Source organism: Sciurus vulgaris (assembly GCF_902686455.1).
Source record: "Sciurus vulgaris genome assembly, chromosome: 7".
NCBI classification, from domain to species: domain Eukaryota; kingdom Metazoa; phylum Chordata; class Mammalia; order Rodentia; family Sciuridae; genus Sciurus; species Sciurus vulgaris.
Window position 1 is genome coordinate 155,027,986 of NC_136467.1, and position 19,998 is coordinate 155,047,983.

Consider the following 19,998-nt stretch of genomic DNA (forward strand, 5'->3'; position numbering starts at 1 on the left):
AGGAGGCCCTGAAGTAGAAGAGAGGCCATTAGGGCAAAAGAGGAGGACTAGGGGCACGGTGGGGGCGAAATTGATCAAATGACCTTTTTATGTACGATGAATATGCCCCAAATGAAACCCACCATTCTGCATGAATCGTGTGCACCAATAAAAAAATTGCGTCCAGAGGTGTTCCTGTTGCTGTTTTTTTTTTTTTTTTTTTCCAGAAAACATGACCACCCTGAAGATATTGGGGGCATTTAAAAAAGAGAAATAGTGTGTGAGTGATACAAGCTGCAGAGGGGCTTCTGCAGTTCACGCGTCGGAGCTCCACGGCAACGACTTCTGTGAACCTGTCCCGAGGCTTCTGTGTGTCACGTGGTCCTGTCCTTCCTCTGGAAGATCCAGATGCTGTCAGAGGCTGCAGGGTTTCACATAGCCTGATTCAGCAACCAGGCTTCAAGAATTCTATTGCAAGGAAACAATCCAAAGCATGTAAAACGTAATGTATACTAGTACAAGGATAATATTCTTCAAAAGATTGTTCAATGTTCAACAATAGAAGAAGAGTTGAGGTTGTGGCTCATTTAAAATATGGAATATTAAAAAATGATAATTTTGCAAATGAGCTTTCTTGTACATTTTTGTTGGTGCACCTATTATTGAATTTAAGTTTCTTTTTATTTATTGATTGTTCAATTGTATTCCTTAGATAATTTCTTATTCATGTCCTTTGCCAATTTTTCTATTTCATGGCTTACATTTTTACTATTTATTTACAGGAGTACCTTAGGAATTTTAGATTTTTATCGAAATTTCATTAAGTGTAGGAAAGAAATACAGCATAGAATATTTTTATCGAGGGACATATATCTTTCCATTTATTCGGGTCTTTTATTTTCCTTGGCAAACTTTCATTATTAATTTCTTTACATCTTGTACACTTCTTGTTATAATTTCTGTATTTCTTCCCTGTGGAAGACATTTCTAATGTTTATTGACATAACTGAAAAAATTTTCAATTGAAATAATTACCAACTGCAGTTGAAACCATAGCAGTTTCTTAAGCTGATTATGATGGGTCAACTAATAACTCAAAGATGTATAAACACTAGTCTGCTAACTTACTTGTATACAAAAGAAATTAATAGTTTGACTTAATTTCTTCTAACATGTCAAAAGCAGGATTTAAATATTGTATTAGTCAGAGTTTTGTTGTTGTGACCAAAATACCAGACAAGAAGAACTTAGAGGATAAAAGGTTTATTTTGTCTTATTTGGCTTCAGAGGTCTTGGTCCATGGTCCGGGGCTCCAAGGCACAGCATCATGGTGTGGTAGAAGACAGCCCGTCAGATCATGGCAGCAAGAGAAAAACAGAGGGGTGGGGATGAGGGCCAGGGAGAGTCCCCAAGACCACGCCCACCTGTGGTTTTTACCGCCTCCGGGTAAGTCCAGTCAAATACAGTCTGTCACTGGATCCATCCGCTAAGGAGGTCAGAGCTCCGTCCATCCAGCCCTTTCAACTCTGGACGTTGCTGCTTTGCCTGACACTCGCACTTTTGGCGGAGAGTAAAGTGATATTTCTTGTGACAGATACATAAAAAGAAGAGAAAAAGGGAAGGAAATAAAACGAGGGTGTCGGGGAACAATGCCACAGTTTGGGGCAAGTAAACTTCGCTTTCCTCTTGATGAATAGCTGCATATTCGCTGGCAGTAAGCAGAGGCCAGTGCAGGTATTGGACCTGGGGCAGCTGGTCATCAAAGAAAATGTCCGTCAGGCAGGGGCCTGCACCCTCGAGCACTGGAACCCTGCAGGCTCCGCCTCTGCGTGTCTCCAGGGGCCTATGGCCGCCCTTGCTCAGCACCGGCTCTGCTCTTAGGCCAGGCCTCACCTCGGCCCCCACTAGAGGCTCAGCGTCCTTGCTCCTGGTTCATCTAGACATAGAAATGAAGTTGCTAATAATAATTTTTTCAGTAAGTTTTTTTACAAACAATTTGGAGTATGATAAACTGATCTTAAAGTTCTAGACAGATGTGCAAGAAGTGCCTGGAAAACCGGATCAAGGAGAGCAGCGAGACAGGACTCCTGACGTGCTTCCACAACATGCGATAAAATAACGCCAACAGCGGGCACTGGTGGGGTCGGACAAGCGGATCTATGGAGCGAAGCAGCCGCCCTCTCCCAACGCTCCCACCGCGAGCCCCATCATGTCAAAGGAAACGTCTGCCAGCTGCCCAGGTCGGGGCTGATTCCCTGTCCCTCAGCCCACGTGGACACCAAGGCACCGCCCTCTTTTTAAATCCTGTGCTGGCCACTGCTGTGCCTGCAGGTGTCTTAAAGCAGCTGCCGCGGATGCCTGGATTCATTTTCTGCTGTTCATTCTGCTATCCTGCTCTGTTTGTCTCTCTTTGCAGGAGTGATTTGTTTCTTTTCTTCTTATTTATCCTTTATTGTCTTTTAGAGAAAGACCCCTCATATTGTTGCCAGAAGGCAGTTTTTCCTCTTAAAATCATGAACGGCTGGGAAAACATTTGCCCAATTCTTTCTGTACCTACACCGAGGTGATCCTATAACTTTTCTCCTTTATTCAGTGAACGTGGTGGAATTCATGAATTGATCTTTACAGGTTGAACAAACCTTGCGTTCTGGGTACTTTATAAAGGACAGAGGTTTATTTAGCTCCTGGTCCCAGAAGTTTGAGGGCACGATGCCTGTATCTGTGTGGCATCTGGGGAGGGCCTCCTGCTGGGCCGTGCAGTGGCGGATGTCATGGGGGAGACAGCAAGCATGCCAGAGAGGTGCTGCCTGCTCACCCAGTCCCTGAATGGTGGCCTCCGAGAGGTGACCGCTCTCTTTTTTTTAATTTTTTTTCAGACAGCATTTGATCCATTGTACACAAATGGGGCACATAATTTCGTTGCTGTGGTTGTGCACGATGTGGACTCACACCATTCGTGTAATCATACCTGTACATGGGGTGATGGTGTCTGTCTCAGTCCACCATCTTTCATACTCTCCCCCTCTCATTTCCCTCTACGTGATCTAAAGTTCCTCCACTCTTCTCTCTCCCCCACCCCCTATCCCCATTACATATCATCATCCATTTCTCAGGGAACATTTGGTCTTTGGTTTTGGGATTGGCTTATTTCACTCAGCAACAACATTCTCCAGTCCCATCCATTCATCCTAAGCCCTCTTACTACTGCCCTCTTACTGGGTGTTCACTGCAATGGGGGGTTAGGGTGGGGCCGTTCAAACCTCAACACCTCAAATTCTCGTTTCCTAAAAATACTCTCATTGTGCGTGATCTTTCTCTTTTGTTGGTTTCTTTCAGATGAATATTCTAAAGTCATTTTGTTTGTGGTTACCCTTTCCTGACTGTGCCTTTAGTGGTGACCCCAGAACACAGCCTGCATCCGCAGCAGGTCTGGGTCCGTTGACAGTTCACTCTTCCTCAGCTCCACATCTGCTCGCCGTTGCCTGTTTGCAAACCTCACACTGCCCCTGCCAGCTGCTGGTACAAAGGGAAGCTCTGTATGCCAAGGGCTGAAGGGGCTCTAGGCAAAGACGGTCGCCTCCTCCTGGCCACGCTCCAGAAGCACACGGCTCCTGAATCTCCAGAGGAGCAGCAGACCCTGCTGCTGGCAGCTTCCTGGCACTGCTGGGGTGACTTCACTCCAAGACTGTGCATCCCGGAGGCAGTCCCAGCGAATGGCTTTCCCCATGCCCCCTGAGCAGCTCAGCAAGTTCTGCAGCACTGAGCTGGAGGGACCTTCCCTGGATTCGCAGGTGCCTGTGAATGGAATCAGCCCCTCCTGCCAAGATCGCGCTCCCGGGTTTCCTTCCTCTCCAGCCCTTGGCAGCAGAGGTGGTGGGAAGTGCTCAGACCAGGGCGTATTTTGAAAGTGGAGGTGACAGGACCTGTCAGCAGAGTGGATGTGAGAGCCAAGTATAAAGGATGATTTTGTGGCTTTTCTTTTGGGTCATGGAAGTGGATATGAGACTCTAGAGGGAGAGAGGCAGGGACTTGGGTGACACAGGAGGAAGAGCAGAAGGGAGGTGAGGATGCACCAACGGGGTGGGGTGGGGGTTGGATGGCGTGCAGGCCCTGGTGACACCAAGGAGCCAGAGCGGGGATATCAGAAGGAGAGGACTGGACAAGTAGCCCAGGCACAGATAGACCTGTGGTGAGAAGCCACATTCGTACTTTAAAATGATCTTTTATTCAGTCATTATATGAATTTTAATACATATTCTATTGACAAATATTACATTTACTTTTAGTGATAACTGAATAAATTACTGTATAGTGTAAATCACAAAACGTATTTCCTGGATTCCAAACATTTCTGCTCTGCAAAATACATGAGGTCAACCAGAACAATCAAACTCTATTGGTGTCAATAAGAGGCAGATGACCAGTGTTGCTACTGCCCAATGTGACTCAGATTTAAGGAGACAAATTCCACCACGTTCTGGCATCTTCAGAATTAAAGAGGTAGGATATATAATCAAAAACCAGGTTTTGATTTTCAAATCACTGGTGTGTTGGAAACATCAACACATAAGACAGAAATCTATTTAACAATCATATTTTCTAGAAATTAATTTGTATGTCCTAAATAATCATATGAATATCATAAAAATCTATAGACATTAACAAAAATAGGCAAATTAGTTGCCTATTTGCACCATTGAAACAATATTTTTAAGAGTTTAGAAAAGTGTTACTGTTTCAAGAAATTTAATTTTTTTTGAACATTTTCTTCTGCCTGCTTCTTCTATGCTTGGATTTATATCAACTTGTCATGCTTTGTTTTCCATACAGGGCTCATTCCTATCGGATTCATTGTTTCCTTCTATAGACAATTGTGGGTGATACATATATATATATATCTATGTGTTTGATTATTTTTATATATATATATATATATGTTTGCTGATAGGAATGGAACCCAGGGCTTCGTGCATCTAAGTATACACTCATGCCTCTGAGCGACACCCCCAGAAAAATATATTTGAATATCTGACTACATAGTGATGGATAAGTTTCGTAAACATCTCAGGAAGGCAGCATGACATAGTTGCTTATGTGACAAATCATGGTTTCTCAGGGATGAACTCGTGTTCGAGATGGAACAGGAGGATTCTTGAATTCTTCATGTCGTCTGGCATCCCTGTGAATGGAAGAGATCACTAATGAACAACAGTCTGAACTTCGTTTTAATGCTCGTTCTTTTCCTGTTGCATTGGGACACATTTTTATCCTCACTCTTTCGTCCAAGCTCCAGAGTTGCTTGGCAGGAAGGGAGAATCCAGAGCTAGGAGGTGAACTGGAATGTGACTTTCCACCCTTTGTGCTTTGCGGGAGGGCTGCCTGTGTGTGGCCAGCTCTCCCGTGTGATCCGTGAGGTCCAAGTGGTGGACACCCACTGCTCCTGCACCCCCAGCCTGCCACTCCTCCAGACGGGCCTCGGCCTGCAGAGCAGCTGGTTGGACCTCCTTAGCATGCCGCCAGTTCAGGGTCAGGACTCAGAAGGCCGGGCCGCACCCGGTGCGCCAGACCACAACGTGAAGCAAGGGCTCTCCAACTGAGAAGAACGTAAAAGACGCTCCGACTTGGCCTTCCATTTTATTGGCAAATACAACTGGGGCCTACTTAAGAGGCGAGTCACACTGACAGTGGACAGGCTCATTTGTTCCTTTCTTGCCTGAAGTCACGTGTGCGCTGGGCTAACCAAGCCAGCACCTTCAGTTAAGGAACTCATCATCTAACAGGAGGACCCACCACCAGCTTATTACAAGAAAACGGGAAGGGATTGCTGTTTGTGGAACAAATAAATAAGCATAAAGGCATGAAAGTAAGAGTGGAGGTGACTGTCTTCATAGGAAGACTGTGTGGTCTGCGTTTGGATTACATGCGTTTGGAAACGCTGTGTAACTCAGCTGGTGAACACCTCAAGCCGCAGACAGAGTGGCGCATTCCGTGTGTGGCGGGCGAGCTCGCCTCTCCAGTCCAGAAAAGCCAGAGGTCTACTGGAAACGGGGCGGGAATGGGCCATCTGAATCGTCCTTTTGATTTTCCTTTCGTTTTTGTTGCTGCCTTTCCCATGTGCTCATGATTTATTTCTGAGCACTCACCGACATCTCAGAATAGTTTCTATTCTGTCCGCTAATGGCTATATGCTCACTTCGATCTGGCCAAAGCATCTGTGGACCTTGGACTGGATGCATTCACTCTATTTTATTCACTTCCTTTTAAATGTCAACATTCTTGTAACATTTGCTCTGTCTCAACCCGCCAAAGTCAGGTGCCTGCTTAACTTAGGTGACAAAGCACAGCAGGGTGTCACACAGATCCACAGAATGCCCTACCTGGGAAATCCCAGGTCCCTCTAACCGCAGTGCATCAGGAAGGACCTCCAATTGGGTGGCGTCAGTGGCAGTTTTATTTGAAAATGATTCCAAAACCTGTGGGAGACATAACCAGAGAAATATGTCTTGGATACTTCCATGCCTGCTGTTTGGCCAGGACCTTTTTGATACTGCACCCAGTTCTCCCTAAGACAGCATTTCTGTACTGATCAACTGCTCATGGAGTTTAGAACTTTCAGGGTGTTGAATACAGGTAGTCCCTCAAAACATGATGAGTCTATCTTTTTTATTGCATTATTATGAGCCTTGCTTTAAGAAATTCTCATAGGGGAAACAATCCAGATTGACATGCAGCACACAAAAGCATTAGGACCTCACATTGGCAAAGGGGCAGATGAGTGTGTCTTCTGGTACATTATTTATGGGATGAAGAAACAGCTTCCTGAAGAACAGTTTGACAGAGTGCACCAAAGGCTAAGCTCTGTGTTCACTGTGGGTAGCAATGACACATCCAGGAATTTATCCTAAGGAAATCATTAAGTAAGTGTGCAAGATACTGGGTGTGAATAGTGAAAGGTTAGAAACAACTTCAAGGTCAACTCCAGATTAGTTCAGTAAAGTCTGAACATGGCCATATGGTGTCAGGGAGGTGGTCATCAAAAGGGATGTAGGAGACTGGGGATATAGCTTCATTTGTAGAGTGCTTGCCTGTCAAGCACAAGGCCCTGGTTCAATCCCCAGCACTGCAAAAAAAAAAACAAAAACACACACACAAAAAAAAAGAATGTGGGAAATCTGCAGGATGTGGCAAATATGTAAGTATGGAAATATGCACAGCATTGTCCTATGTTTATGGAAAATGCAAGTGCATGTGAACAGAAAAAGAAAGATTGGACACCAAAATGTAATTGTTCTGTCCAGGTGATGGAATTATTTGTGGTTTTAATTTTAAAATATTTTTTTTCAGATATGCCACAGTGAATTTGTGTTGTTTTATAATGAGAAAAATTTTATTAAATTCACACATTCTGTTTTAAGAACAACAAAGTTAAATTGGACTGTGACTGTGTCCTAAGATTCATTGATACCTCCTATGGTATTTATGACCCCTGTTACCAAACACGACACACCAAGATCACCTTCAGCATCAAGGGCCTAGAAGTTTCCAAGAAGAACTCTTTTCATTAAGAAATCTCCAGAATCTCCCCAAAGTTGTCACATTGTCCCAGACCTTGCGAGGACAGAAAGTGGATACATGCTCTGTTGAAAATGAACAAAACTCGGGGTGTGGCCTCAGGTGCCCTGGAGGCCCAACGTATTTGGGTGATAAGTTGCGAAACAGCTGCACTGGAACTGCGTTTAAAAACAGCAGCAATAATAACTGTCCCCCAACAATAGGGGGCATTTTATTGAAAACAAATCTACCTAGAGCAACACGGACGGGCCTGGAACCACACGCTGCACTGCTGACAAGGGTCACCTGAGTGAGTGGGTGGAGGGCGGGCAGGAAACAGGTGTGGTTTCCTGGGAGGTGCCTGGTGGGTTACTTTGTGTTTCATATACTTCCACCACCTTCAAAATTTTAAACTATAAGCATTCAAAGGAAATAAGTAAAAAAGAAATTTGAAATTGCAAGCTCAAGACAGAATCTAGAGAGGGGGTTTTTCTGGGGCATTTTACATGGGACAATCAGTGGCAAGTAGAAGAAAGGGTGCTGTCTTCTTTGGTAATTATTTTGTAAGTATGGAAATGGAAAATGGCCTTTTCTGAGAGTACAGTTCAAATATTCCAAGTGTGAACACAAAGGTTTGCACAGTTGTGAAGGATGAGCAAGCTGCGTTGAGTGGGCCATTTCAGTGAACCAACTAGTCCACCCAGGGCAGAGGCGAAGGGGACGTAGGGGATGGCTGGACTCAAGGACCACGTTTGCCACACGAATCCCTCCCAGTTCTCCTCTGGCTATCTCACCATGTCTCCACCTTTCCTGCGCAACACCGCCTCCACGGGGATCTGGACTGCCATGGGAGATGCCAATGACCCTTTGGCACGTCCTCTCCTAGCCAGACCTGCTTTCAGAAGCTAAGTGAGGAATGACCTGCTGGGTGTCCCCAGGTAGGTCTGGCTGGCAGGCCTGTGTGCTGTCCCCAGCGCCCCCTACCGTGGCCTGAGGGGCAGGTGCTGCAGACTTACAGGTGGTGGTATATGTCAGGGTCCCGCTGGAGCCGGGTCTGGAATCCTATATACAAATCATCCCAGAGGAGCCCATTCTTCACCACGTGTCTGATGACGTCCACTCGGCAGCGAATCTGGAACAGACGGGGAGCAACCCTCAGGGTGGCCAGGCACAATAGGGCATGGAGCCCATGCCCAGGGGAGCAGCTGCCCCAGCTGGCAGGGGACGGGAGCAGAGGGCACAGCCGAGGAGGGATGCAGCGGACGTGGAGGGAGAGAACTGGAGGTGAGTCAGGAGCCTGGGAGCACTGTGGCTGGGAGCCCAGGGAGGCAGACCTCTGGGTACAGACCCAGGTTCTGGCGGTGCCGTCGTGGTAACCCTCTGTGCCTCTCGTGGAATGAAATTAACCCAATAGGACATTCCTCGTAGGATTGTCGTGAGGATTAAAGAGCCAATGCAAATAAAATGCTTAAAACGAGGTCTGGCGCTCAGTAAGAATTGGACATGAGCGTGTGTGATAATCATCATTACAGAGTGAGTGTTCAGTTCTCCACCTGGACTTTAGGGCCACGCAGAGCCTGTGAGTCCAGGACAGCCTGCATGTGTCCGGCCAGCAGCAGAGCAGGACTGCCTACTTCAGCAGGTTAGGACCTGACCCTTAAGGAGCCCCTCTGCTGAGGCTGCTGGGTGGCCAGAGAAGCACAGGACTGGAGCAAGCAGACGGTCTATGTCGCAACCTGTGCGCAGTGACTGTGTGACCTTACGCCTGCAGAGACTTGGTTTCTCTATTACGAAACTGACGAGAGACAAAAAGTAAATTTATATAAGCAGCATGAAGAGATGGTATCCTGAGGCTGGACAGATTGTAACAATCCATCCTTCAGAACCTGGGTAACATTTACAGAAGCTTATGGATCAGTATCACATTTCTTTTTTTCTGGTAAATATCCTGCAAAGGCCAATAAAGGCAAACTTTCATAAAAGACAAGAGTCATATTCAAAGGCATGCATGACTGGAGATGGGCATTTGGATATATATATTTCCCTTTCTATGCAACAATCATACCCATTGTGAACTGAGGTTACAAGAGGTGGGGGAATCTGTGCCTTTGACGGGAGAGGTGTAGAAACAGAATTCCCAAGCTGGGTCGGTTAAGGTGGCCTGGTGAGGGTTGCCGAGTGGGGACTTCATTCTTCCTAACCTGGTGAGGAGCACGTGAGAGAAGCGAGGGTAGATTTGAGGAATGGCATGTAAAATGAGGTCTTGGAGGCTGATGAGAGTTGAGAACGAGGGAGCAGGGAGAGCTGGGAGGGCGTCTGCATTTGCTCCCTGACTGGCGGGGGGGGGCCGACATGGCCAACGATCAGGTAGAAAAGCAGACAGGTCAGTTTTAGAGAAAGGAGATGACAGGTTGAATTTTGTACTGGTGGAAAATAGGTACCAACGTTCAGAAATAGCAGCAGGCAGCTGACTGCTTGACTGGAACACAGAGAAGTCCAGGCTCTGGGTGTCTGGATCTGCTGGGTCATTAGCAGAAAAGTGATGTCAGCTCACTCAGGAAGCAACTGGAGGACAACAGAGGTCTGAGCACGGGACTCTGGAGGGAAGGAAGAGATCCGGGCTGCAGGAGAGGGACTCTAGAGTGCACAGTAGGCACCGTCAGGAGGAGATGGAAGACAGGGCGTTGTCACTGAAGCGCAGGGATTTCTCACGCAGACCCCACCTCCTCCGAGCTCCCAGACCCAGCTGAAGGGTGGACAAAGCCCTGATGCAGGTACAGGAGGCCACTGTGAAAAGCAGGCGGGCCACAAGAGGAGATGCCAACCAGTAAGCGAATCTAGACGGTAGGCAGAGCGGCGGCCCTGGCGAAGGCGGCAGAGTGGAGAGCACTTGGGTGAAGAGGGCGGGGCAGGGACCAAAGCGACAGCAGGGACAGGTGAGCAGAAATGCAGGCCCACCAAACACGCAGCCCTCGCCTACCCCCACGTGCAGCCCTCACCAGGTGCGCTTAGATGGTTCTCTGAACGTATGGACTTGATGTGCACATCCACATCTGGGCACACAGGTCCCCAGCCTACAGTTGGTTCCTCACCTTCATGACTCCAGGCAGATTAGTGACCCCCCAGCAACAGATTCTCACTTTGTCTCATCAAGTGTACATTTCTTAAAACATCCGAGTTAACTTTCTGCACTTCTGTATTTCACATGAAAATCTGTGTTTCCAAGTTCTCTGGAAAACCCCGAGCTGGCGCTCAGGAGGGCTCGCGGGCTTCTGACCTGGCATTGCTTCCCACGGGACGCCATCCCCCCCAGCTCCGCCTATTTATGAGACCTGCCGTGAGCCACTCTGAGCAGTTAAGTGTGTGATCCCCCTTCAGATGAAGCCCACTGATCACAAACCCTGCACTGTACAGACATCCCTAAACTAGCCTGCACTCGTCTTTTTATTGGGAAACAAGGACTCCTCATTTTTGACAGTCACCTACAAAGGAGGTAGGATCAGCTGGCATCAGTCTTCTCTGGAACAACCTTGCATGCCCTCTGGTGTCCATGGGAAAGGATTTGCCACCTACAACCCATCAGCCAATCTGGGGACATGGGGGAAGGGCACCCTTCAGGCTGCTGGTCAAGCAGAAAGTCCCAAAAAGGAGTAAAGCAACGAAGGGGAAGACACGGCAGGGTCTGGAAGCAGCAGAAGGCCGTGGGTTTGGAGCAGACCTGCAGCCCACCCAGACTGGAGAAGGAGGAAGGTGGGCCATGTGTCTAGGGACAAGAAAGAAACACCGTTATGACTTTGAAAGGCAATTAATGCAAAAAGAAGGATGGAAGCAATAGCAGAGGGTTCTAAGTCACACAGAGAGGATCTTTTCCAAGTGTGGACGTAACCTCCTTAAGCAAACCACACACCTGGTGCTCTCACTACGGTCCTGGGGGTACGACCCATGAGTCCCCCAACAGATCACCCAGTGCAGGGCAGGCACGATTTACCCCAGGGTGTATTTGAATCTGCAAAAGTGATCACTTTATCCAGGGAATGTATTATAAAAACTCTGAAAAAGTGATTTTTAGTCAGATTTAATATTTTAAATGACCTTGTGTTAACCCTTGCAAAGGTGATTCTCCTTAAGTCTAGCAGACACCTTAATCTACAGGTTTTCTCAGTTCAGACGTGAGCACCTCCCCAGAGACTGAAAGCGTCCACTCTAGAGCTTCAGTGCTTGAGCTCAGAGCCCTGCACCACCATGTACCAACTAGACCACCTTGCAAGTGACCTCGCTCCTCAGTGTCACATCCTAAAATGGGACAAGAGCAGTGTCTGTTCCTAGGGCTGTTGTAGGATTCAGTGACTTAAGATTTGCACCACAGGTAAAACTGGACTTGGCATAGAACAAGCTAGGTGAAGAACTTGCTCAAGCCTCAGAACCAGAGACCAGGATCAGCAGGGCTGGGGCCAGACCCAAAGTGACCGTTTCCAAAGCCCCAACTCTCTCCTTGACACCAGGCTGCTGAGAGGTTTGCTCAGAATCGGAGTGTGAGAACATGTGAGTTTATGTTGATTGAACTCCCTTTACTGCAACACCCAGTGGGTCCACCTGGGGAAGGAGACACCACAGGGCAGAGGAAGAAGGAGGCAGAGATGAATGTCTGCTGACCTGACAGCAGCGAGACTGAGAGAGCTTGAAAGGAAGCAGGTAGGGAAGCCAGCCTTCACAAATGGCTCAGGAAGAGGCAAGGGTGGACTTCAGCTAATAACAGGTTTGTGAGTTGAGACAAATACACAATCTCAAAGTAAGGTGCAAGAAATACCATGTGCTGTCCTTGAAGTGCTTCTGTTAAAGTTATTCTAAAATAAAAAGAGGGAGGAAGGGAGGGAGGGAGGGAGGGAAAGAGAGAGGGAGGAAGGGAAGGAGGGAGGGAAGGAAGGAGGCGGAAAGGAAGTTCCACCTGAGTTGCTTACTTACTTCCTCGTAGGGGTGCTCCCGGCTTGGCCTTTCTTTAGGAAAGGATAGATCTAGAAAGTCCACCAAGTAGTCATATCCTCCAGGAAAGGGGTTGAAGTCCTCATCTGTCTCCATCATCTGCGCACATGGAAGTGGAATATCAATCGGGGGTTGAGGTCTTTGACAAATCCGAAGAATGTGTCAGACCCAAAGTTCTTAAAGGACAGCAACGTGTTGGAAGTTGGGGTTAAGTCACCCTACGCCCCCAGGTCTTTTTTCCTCCTCTATCCTAAACTGAGAACATTCAAACCCTCGCCTACTACATGAGCAAAGCTGCTTCCTATCACTAACGTCCATCAGATCCTTTGAGAAGGCTGTCATGATCTTAAGCACTGTTAGTAAGGAGACATCAGGTCGGAGGATGCACAAAATGTGGACTGCTTATCCATCAGAGTAGCTAAATATCAGTCTCATTGAAAGCTGCAAATCGTTTTTCTCATTTTCATACTAATTGTCCAAGTGAAAATATAATTTAGACCAATGTTTCCCAGGTCTTTGGATTTCAAAGACAATTTCCTAAAAAATATCTGGGAGCTAACATGGTACCAACCTTTTATTTTGCCAGGTGAGGATTTGAAAAAAATGCTGTTCTTATATATCACTCAAGGAAGATTTTAAAGCCTCAAAAAAATAATCTTGGAATAATGATTCCCAGGATAGTCTTTGTACCAACCTGCATAACTACACCTTTACTGATCTCACTATTGACCAGCAACAACCTTGTCACAGACTGGCCATGGCCGCCAGGGAGGTTCTGGGGAGTCACTGTTTTGGGGTCAATGTTCGGGGGTTGCAAGGTAATCCTGGGAATAGTTGTCCCCCAAGGGTGACCAACGCTCGTCTCTGGAGCCTGAGTTTGTCCATCCTGGTGCCATCCCTAGCCTTTGCCCAGCTCCGTGCCTCGGCTGGCTAGCTGCTCGCTGACCTGGCAGCCCCTGATGCTCACTCTGGGCCCTTTTCCCTGCACCCCTGCCTGCTGGTGACCTGCACCTCCAGCTCGGAGGTCAGGTTTAACCTGAGCCCTCCTCTGGTCGCCCTGCATATGGCTGCCGCTGCGGCATGTTCTGGGTCCAGCCTGCCTCCCGGGGGGTGCCCTTCTGTCCTCAGCACATCTGTGGGTATGAATTCCCTGCTTCTGTCTCCCCTTGTCACCACCCCTCTGGGTGGCTCCCACCTCCTAGCCCCACGGTTTAAGTAGCCATTCCTGCCGTGCCAAACACCAAAACCAAACCAAAACATCCACAAACAGACACGAACTACGACAAACGACTGTGACAGGAGAGAAGAGATGCCTCAAAAGAAAAGCTCCGCTGGACTTCAGAGCAGTCCCTACGTTGCCAAGGAGGGAATGCCCACCACGTGGTTCAGTCTGCTCTCCGCTAGGAGGTGGGAGGACGAGACGAAGTCTACTGAGGGACAGACTGGTAGACCGAGGGGACTCCTTGTATTCCCGCCGTGCACAAAAGCAAAACTGACGGCTTACCCTGACCACCAGGTTGTAATTCTTAAATCCAGCCCAGGTGAAGTACTCTTTTATCCAGGATGGGTGAAGGAAGATCTCATCACCTACAGCAGCACTCAGGGTGTCCAGGTATGGCTTGAAGTCCCAGGAGTCCTTGTAGATCTTAGTCCCTTCCGGAGGCTCCACAATGCCCTTGCTGAAAGACACAGTGGGCAACGGTGAGCAGAGTGCAGCAGGTGGGGAAGGCGGGGTCACCCAGAGCAGTCGCCGAGGCTGCCCGAAAGGTTCCCAGGAGCCCCGAAGTGCCCCAGAGTGGCCCTCGTAAACTGTCTAGTGGGATGGGCTTCCAAGAAGAAAGTCCATAACTGCGGAAAAGATTTGTTTACAACCACAGATTTGGACACTTTCCATCCAAATTACTAAGTTATTTGGTGATGGCAGACCTGATGTGGCTGTGTTGGCTTTGTGGTGTCCCCACACTTCTGCGCCCCTTGGTACCGGCTGCCCAGTCTGGGGACCCTGCCTGGATGCTGGCTGGCTGGGTTTCACAGCCACCAGCACAAGAAGGACACCGAGGGAGGTGACTCTGTGCACTTTGATCAAACTGGGCAGAGCAGCTGGATGCTCTCCCCAGGAGCAGCTGCAGTTCATAGGAACGAAGGCAGGGCTGCCGTCATGTCGCTTTAGCCTGCCTGAGGGGACCAAGGGCCGGCAATGCCCAGGAGGGGATCAGAGAGCCTCTGCTGGGCTTGCTTCCCCTGCACCCCACCCAGCAGGTGATGGCCCACGGGTGACTCGGCTGCCTTTGAGATCCACGCAGAACTGTCACTAGCAGGGGCACTCCGTGACAACCCAGCCACTGGCCTCATGGGGGCAGTTCTTTTAAACCCAGTCGGCAGCGTGGACCAAAAGCTCTGGGGCCATCCTGAAGCTCCGGGCATCCCACGTGAAGAGGGCTCATCATATGAAACCTGGGCTCCTGAGTCCCGGGGCTAGAACAGGGTATGCGCTGGCCCCGGGGACTGCAAGGACACAGCCGGCACCTGGACCTTCTAGTGAAGATCCAGCAGGTGTGGCGGGTGTGTCCACTGTGTGCCCAAAGCTACAGCTGCACTGGTGTCTGCTAACCCGATCCTGAAGCTTCTCACTTCCCCAGCCCTCACCCCCTCTCCATTTAGAGTCTCCCTTGTCTCTTCTTGTGAAGTCACAGCCTCCGAGCTGGCCTCCCTGACTCCAGCTATTCTTCCCCAGTGCATTCTCCTCCAGAAAGCTGAGTGGCCTCTCTGAAGCACATTCGGTAACGTCCCTTCTTTGCTCAACGACTTCATGCAGCTGCCCCGACCTGCGGGGCAGCGTTCTTGCCCTGGCCCACAAGTGGCCTCCCTGTGGAGTCCTGTCTCTTCCTGCTGCTTTCTCTCACTGGCCCTGAACTCAGGCACATGAGCACTCCACAAGGACAGGGACTTTCCCTGACCTGTGTGAGGTCTGGTGTACAGAAGGAGCTTAATAGATCACTTCTAAATCAACACATGCACGCATTCACTCTCTGAAATACCAGCACTCACAAAGTGCACAGTGCTATTTGTTCCCCTTCCCACCACTGCCTCTGACTGGAGCCCCCTCCTCTCCCCTCCCTCCCTACCCCTCCCCCGCTTCCAGTGCCCCTCGAAGACATCACTAAATGCCAAAGACTCCAGACCACACCCCCCACCACATTTCCTGGGCTCTCCTGTCCCTCTCCAAGGGGGGCTGTAAGCTCTTAGTCTCTGCGTCCCTTACGTTGAGTGTTAGCACCCACAAGACCAGTGACTCTGGCTTCCCAGAAGTCTTTGGTGTGGCACCAGGCTACAAACGCAGATTCCTGGGCTCCACCCCAGATCTACCAATTCAGAACCTCTGATGGGAGCCCAGCGATCTGCATTTTAAGTCCCTGCGGACTCTGATGTTCACTCAGTTTGAGAACAACTGCTACAGGATGCCTCGGAGCACCCAAGACCGAGAGATCCCAATGCTGAATGACCAAAGCTCCTGGCTGCCACTCCTCACCGCATGAGTGAGCACCTCTCACGTGGACCTGAGGAGCAAGCCACTTACATTCTGAGGCTCTGGGGAGCCTTCAGGAACTCTAAGCAGGGAAGGAGCAGGGATAGTTTTACAACGGAGAAAGATTCATCTGCCAGCAAGGAGGAGCGAGGCTTCCAAACACTTTGCCAGCAAGAGCTGATTTATATCAGAACCCCGGGCATCCATGAACCAAGGTTGTCTGTGAACAGAGGTTTCACAAAATAATACCTCGCTATATGCAATGCTTGCAGGCATGTGCAGTTCTGTTCTGTTCCATTCCATTCTATTCTACTATAGTCCGTTCTGTTCCGTTCCATTTTGTTCCATCCCATCCCATCCCATCCCGTCCCGTTCCATCCCATCCCGTCCCGTCCCATCCCATCCCATCCCATCCCATCCTATTCTATTCTATCACGTTCCATTCTATTCTATTCTGTACCATCACATTCTGTTTTGTTCTGTTCTGTTCCATTCTCTTCGATTCTATTCTGTTCTGCACTATCGCATTCTGTTCTGTACTATTTTATTCTGTTCTATTATTCTGTTCCATCCTACTCTACTTCTCATTCCATCCCATTCCATTCTTTCAGGAAGATGCTGCTTGTGAGAGGCGATGCTGATTTTACAACCAACCCACCAATGATTTGGGACCTGCTGGTTGAAAAATGCTGTATGGAGGCGGACGCTGGGGTGTGGGGGCAGTAAACGCAAGCCGGGGTCATTGTGGGCATCCAGGCGAGGAGCTGTGAGTGGTGGATTGAGGCCAGGGCAGAAGAGGCTGGAGAAGAATGATGGATGTGTGAAAACTTCATCCACTGGGTTTGGGAACGAGTTTGGCATGGGAAGCCAGCTAAAGGGCAAAATGTCTGACTGACTTTCCAGCCGATGTGGTAAGGCTGGGTTGGGGGTACCTGGCCCTCCACCCAGCTTAGTGCCATCTCAAGCAGGGAAGAAACCCGGGCTGCCATTTGGCTCAGAACAGTGACATCCATGTGAGCTCTGCTGGACTTGCATCTGCCTATGCAGAGGTGGTGCCTATGGAGCAGACAGGCGTGGTGTCTGCATTGAGGTGAAGACAGGCCTTCTTGCTTGTTGCTTTTGCTCATATAAAGCAACATTCGCTCAAGCTGGTCCATTCCAGCTCGCCCTTTAGTATGGCAATTATTACATAGGATGAAAAGCTTGGAAGCAGACTGTCTTCTTTTCCCTTAGACTCGAAAGATACTTATTAGTTTAAGATACTTATTACATATTATGTATTAAAGATTACTTATTAGTAAAGATACTTATTTACTCTTAGTTTACTTAAATAATAAGACTTCTCATTTTAAAACTGATATGTGGATCTCATTGCATAAGAAACTTAATATGCAACTCAATCAACTACCAAATAGGAGCCTATCAAGAATGCAGAAATAAGCCCTTTATTTTCTCAAAATACTGAAACAAATTCATAAAACATTTTTTTCTTCCAGGAACATTTAAGACAAACCTGTCGGTTGGGTCCTTTAGCATCCTGCCCAGGTCAAGGGTGGCTCCAGGCCGTGGGCTCCATGTCACCACGTTAGAGTTCTTCTTGATGAGATTGTTGAGTTGATCTGGGTCATTTTTGGTGTTTGTTTCCTTAATGTATCTGAGAAATAAGGGCATTCCCACATGAGAAGTTGTCTCCCCAGAGGCTGGTCCGACTACTCCAAGGACAGACTCCCCGCTTCCTGACTGCCTCCCCGCCTTTGGGCCGTGGAAACATGAAGATGAGACTGGATCGAGTATGATTTGGTTGGAAGGCGTCACGGTCAGTGCTTGGTATGGACTAAGGTTCACCTTCCCAGTGCCTCATGAGACAGATGCTTCTAACACGCTCATTTTATGGAGAAGGACTCTTGGGCCTAGAAACACTTGTTGGGACGCCAGTGGGCAGTGCAGACTAGCTCCCAAGCAGCCCCAGCAGCAAGGCCACAGGGAAGGGCTGCCCCCAACTCCAGGCAAGTCTGAAAAGTCCCTGGTTCAAAGCCATTAAGAACCCACCTGTCCTGAGACCACACACATGCTTGGTCACAACCCATTCTGAGATTCAGCTCCTACCAATCCCCGACCACCCTGGGAACTCCTATAAATGACACCAAACTGCGACCTTTCTCAGAGAGCTGAAGCTTTTCCAACTCCTGTCACACTGGAAGGCAACTGTGGGGGCTGAGAAGGGGGGGGGGGGCAGGAGGCGAAGGGGCCTCTGGACGGGCCTCCCTGCTAAAGGGCCACTTACCCGCTGCAGCTTGGCTACCGGACTTGGAATGCCCAGTTGGTGGGACAGACAAGGCCCTCACAAGCCTCTCTGAGCTCGGAAGTGACATGCAGACGAGAGCCAAGTCATTGTCCCTGCACCCACGGGTGTCCAGGCCCTTCCCTTCCGGTCCGTCCAGGTCCCCCAGGACTGTGGTCCTCCATCTCTCTCCCTCTTGCTGCCCTTGGTCTCCCTGCCTCCAGAGGCCCCTCTCAGCCTCTTCCTAAAGCTCAGTGTGCATGTTCACCAAACACCACCACTTCCGGGCGCCTCTCCCTCTAGGGCCTGGAGGAGACCCACATCTGGGGGCCAAGCCCTGAGGGGCACAGTGGTGCCCAGGGCGACGCTGGCCAGCTGGCGCCCGCAGAGGTATGGCTTCTGGTCACCCTCAAAGGTGGCGTCTGGGCAGGACGTCAGCCCCTCCCATTCTTCCCCAAGTCCCTGAAGTCCCTCCTCACTGGCCTCCGTCGGCATTCTCGTCCCAACCCCACTGCCATCCACAGTTCCCTGGTCACAGGATGGACACCCCTTGTCCTCCCCCTCACAGACATACAACCTGGCATCTAATTACGTCCCTGCTCCTCACTAGATGCCATGTCAGTCCCCGCGGCTCCGCGTGCAGTTCCAGCCAGAGGTGGCTGGCGGCCCTGCCCCTCCCCGCCCCTCACGGGTCTTGTTCTCCACGCTGGGTGGCAGCACCCTCTCAGCTCCTGAGCACCTTGAGGGTCTGTGCCCACCCTGGGAGTCCATTCCTCACCGCCACCTACATCCCCTTGGCCATCAGAACAGCCATCGAGCTGTATTTTAATAGTTCTCCTCCAGTAAACCATAGTGGGGCAGTCACTTACCTCTAGCTCCCCAACGCCTGCTCACTAAATCTAAGTGCTGGGCACGGTTGGCGCACGCCTGTAGTCCCAGTGACTCGGGAGGCTGAGGCAGGAGGATTTTGAGTTTGAGGACAGCCTCAGCAATTTAGCAAGTCCCTAAGCAACTTAGACCCTGTCTCAAAATAAAAATTTAAAAAAAGGGCTGAGGATGTGACTCAGTGGTTAAGGGTACTGGGGTTCAATCCCTGGTACCAAGAAAAACCTCCCAAGACACATAAGTGACACATGAGTGAGGGACAGCATTGATCAAAGGAAATCATCTTTTAACCTTAGTCCAGTCCTACTGAAGAACACTTGGAAGGTGTGGGACAGCTCAGTGATGTCCGCAGGAAAGGGACGCACCAGAATAGGCCTCACGGAGTGACCACTCATGTAGCTAACCAGGAAAGGACACAATAGCTTCAAAGTGGCAAGTCTTGCTTTAAGGACAAGGCAGATGAAGTCGAAAGGTGGCAGATCATTGGTCCCAGTAAGCGGTGGTAGAACTTGGGTGGCCCGCACCTGCTGCCCTTACTGTACTGTCTGTGGCCTCAAGGGGACAGGAAGTCGGAGGCAGCCTTTCCTGAAGTTAGTCATGAAACGAAGGTTAAAAACGGGTTTCCTGACACCCAGTAAACTCAGAAGAAGAGAGTGCACTCCTGTAGCAAGGGGCAAACACTCACTGCCAGCACTTGGGAGGACTCCGCCTGGACACAGAAACCCATCTCAAAGTGGATTGTGGGAAGCAGGTGGTACCTGTCCATAAAAACATCACAGCTAGGGGCTGAGTCCCT

General features: G+C 49.3%; 1 protein-coding gene across 2 annotated transcripts in view; it reads right to left on the reverse strand.

Annotated features, from left to right (window-relative positions):
* Positions 1-4,193: 4,193 nt before the first annotated feature.
* The window catches only part of LOC306665895 (cytidine monophosphate-N-acetylneuraminic acid hydroxylase), a 66,355-nt gene continuing 50,550 nt past the window's right edge, over positions 4,194-19,998 (reverse strand). Inside the window, exons 10-15 of one of the 2 annotated variants that reach the window (XM_079147560.1) lie at positions 17,550-17,690; positions 14,015-14,189; positions 12,493-12,609; positions 8,547-8,662; positions 6,357-6,452; positions 4,194-5,158 (exon numbers count right to left, since the gene is read on the reverse strand). In XM_079147560.1, the coding sequence (XP_079003686.1) occupies positions 6,377-6,452; positions 8,547-8,662; positions 12,493-12,609; positions 14,015-14,189; positions 17,550-17,690 (625 nt within the window). In that variant the 3' untranslated portion in view covers positions 4,194-5,158; positions 6,357-6,376. The remainder of the gene's footprint in view (positions 5,159-6,356; positions 6,453-8,546; positions 8,663-12,492; positions 12,610-14,014; positions 14,190-17,549; positions 17,691-19,998) is intronic. The other variant, XM_079147561.1, reaches the window with a different exon arrangement.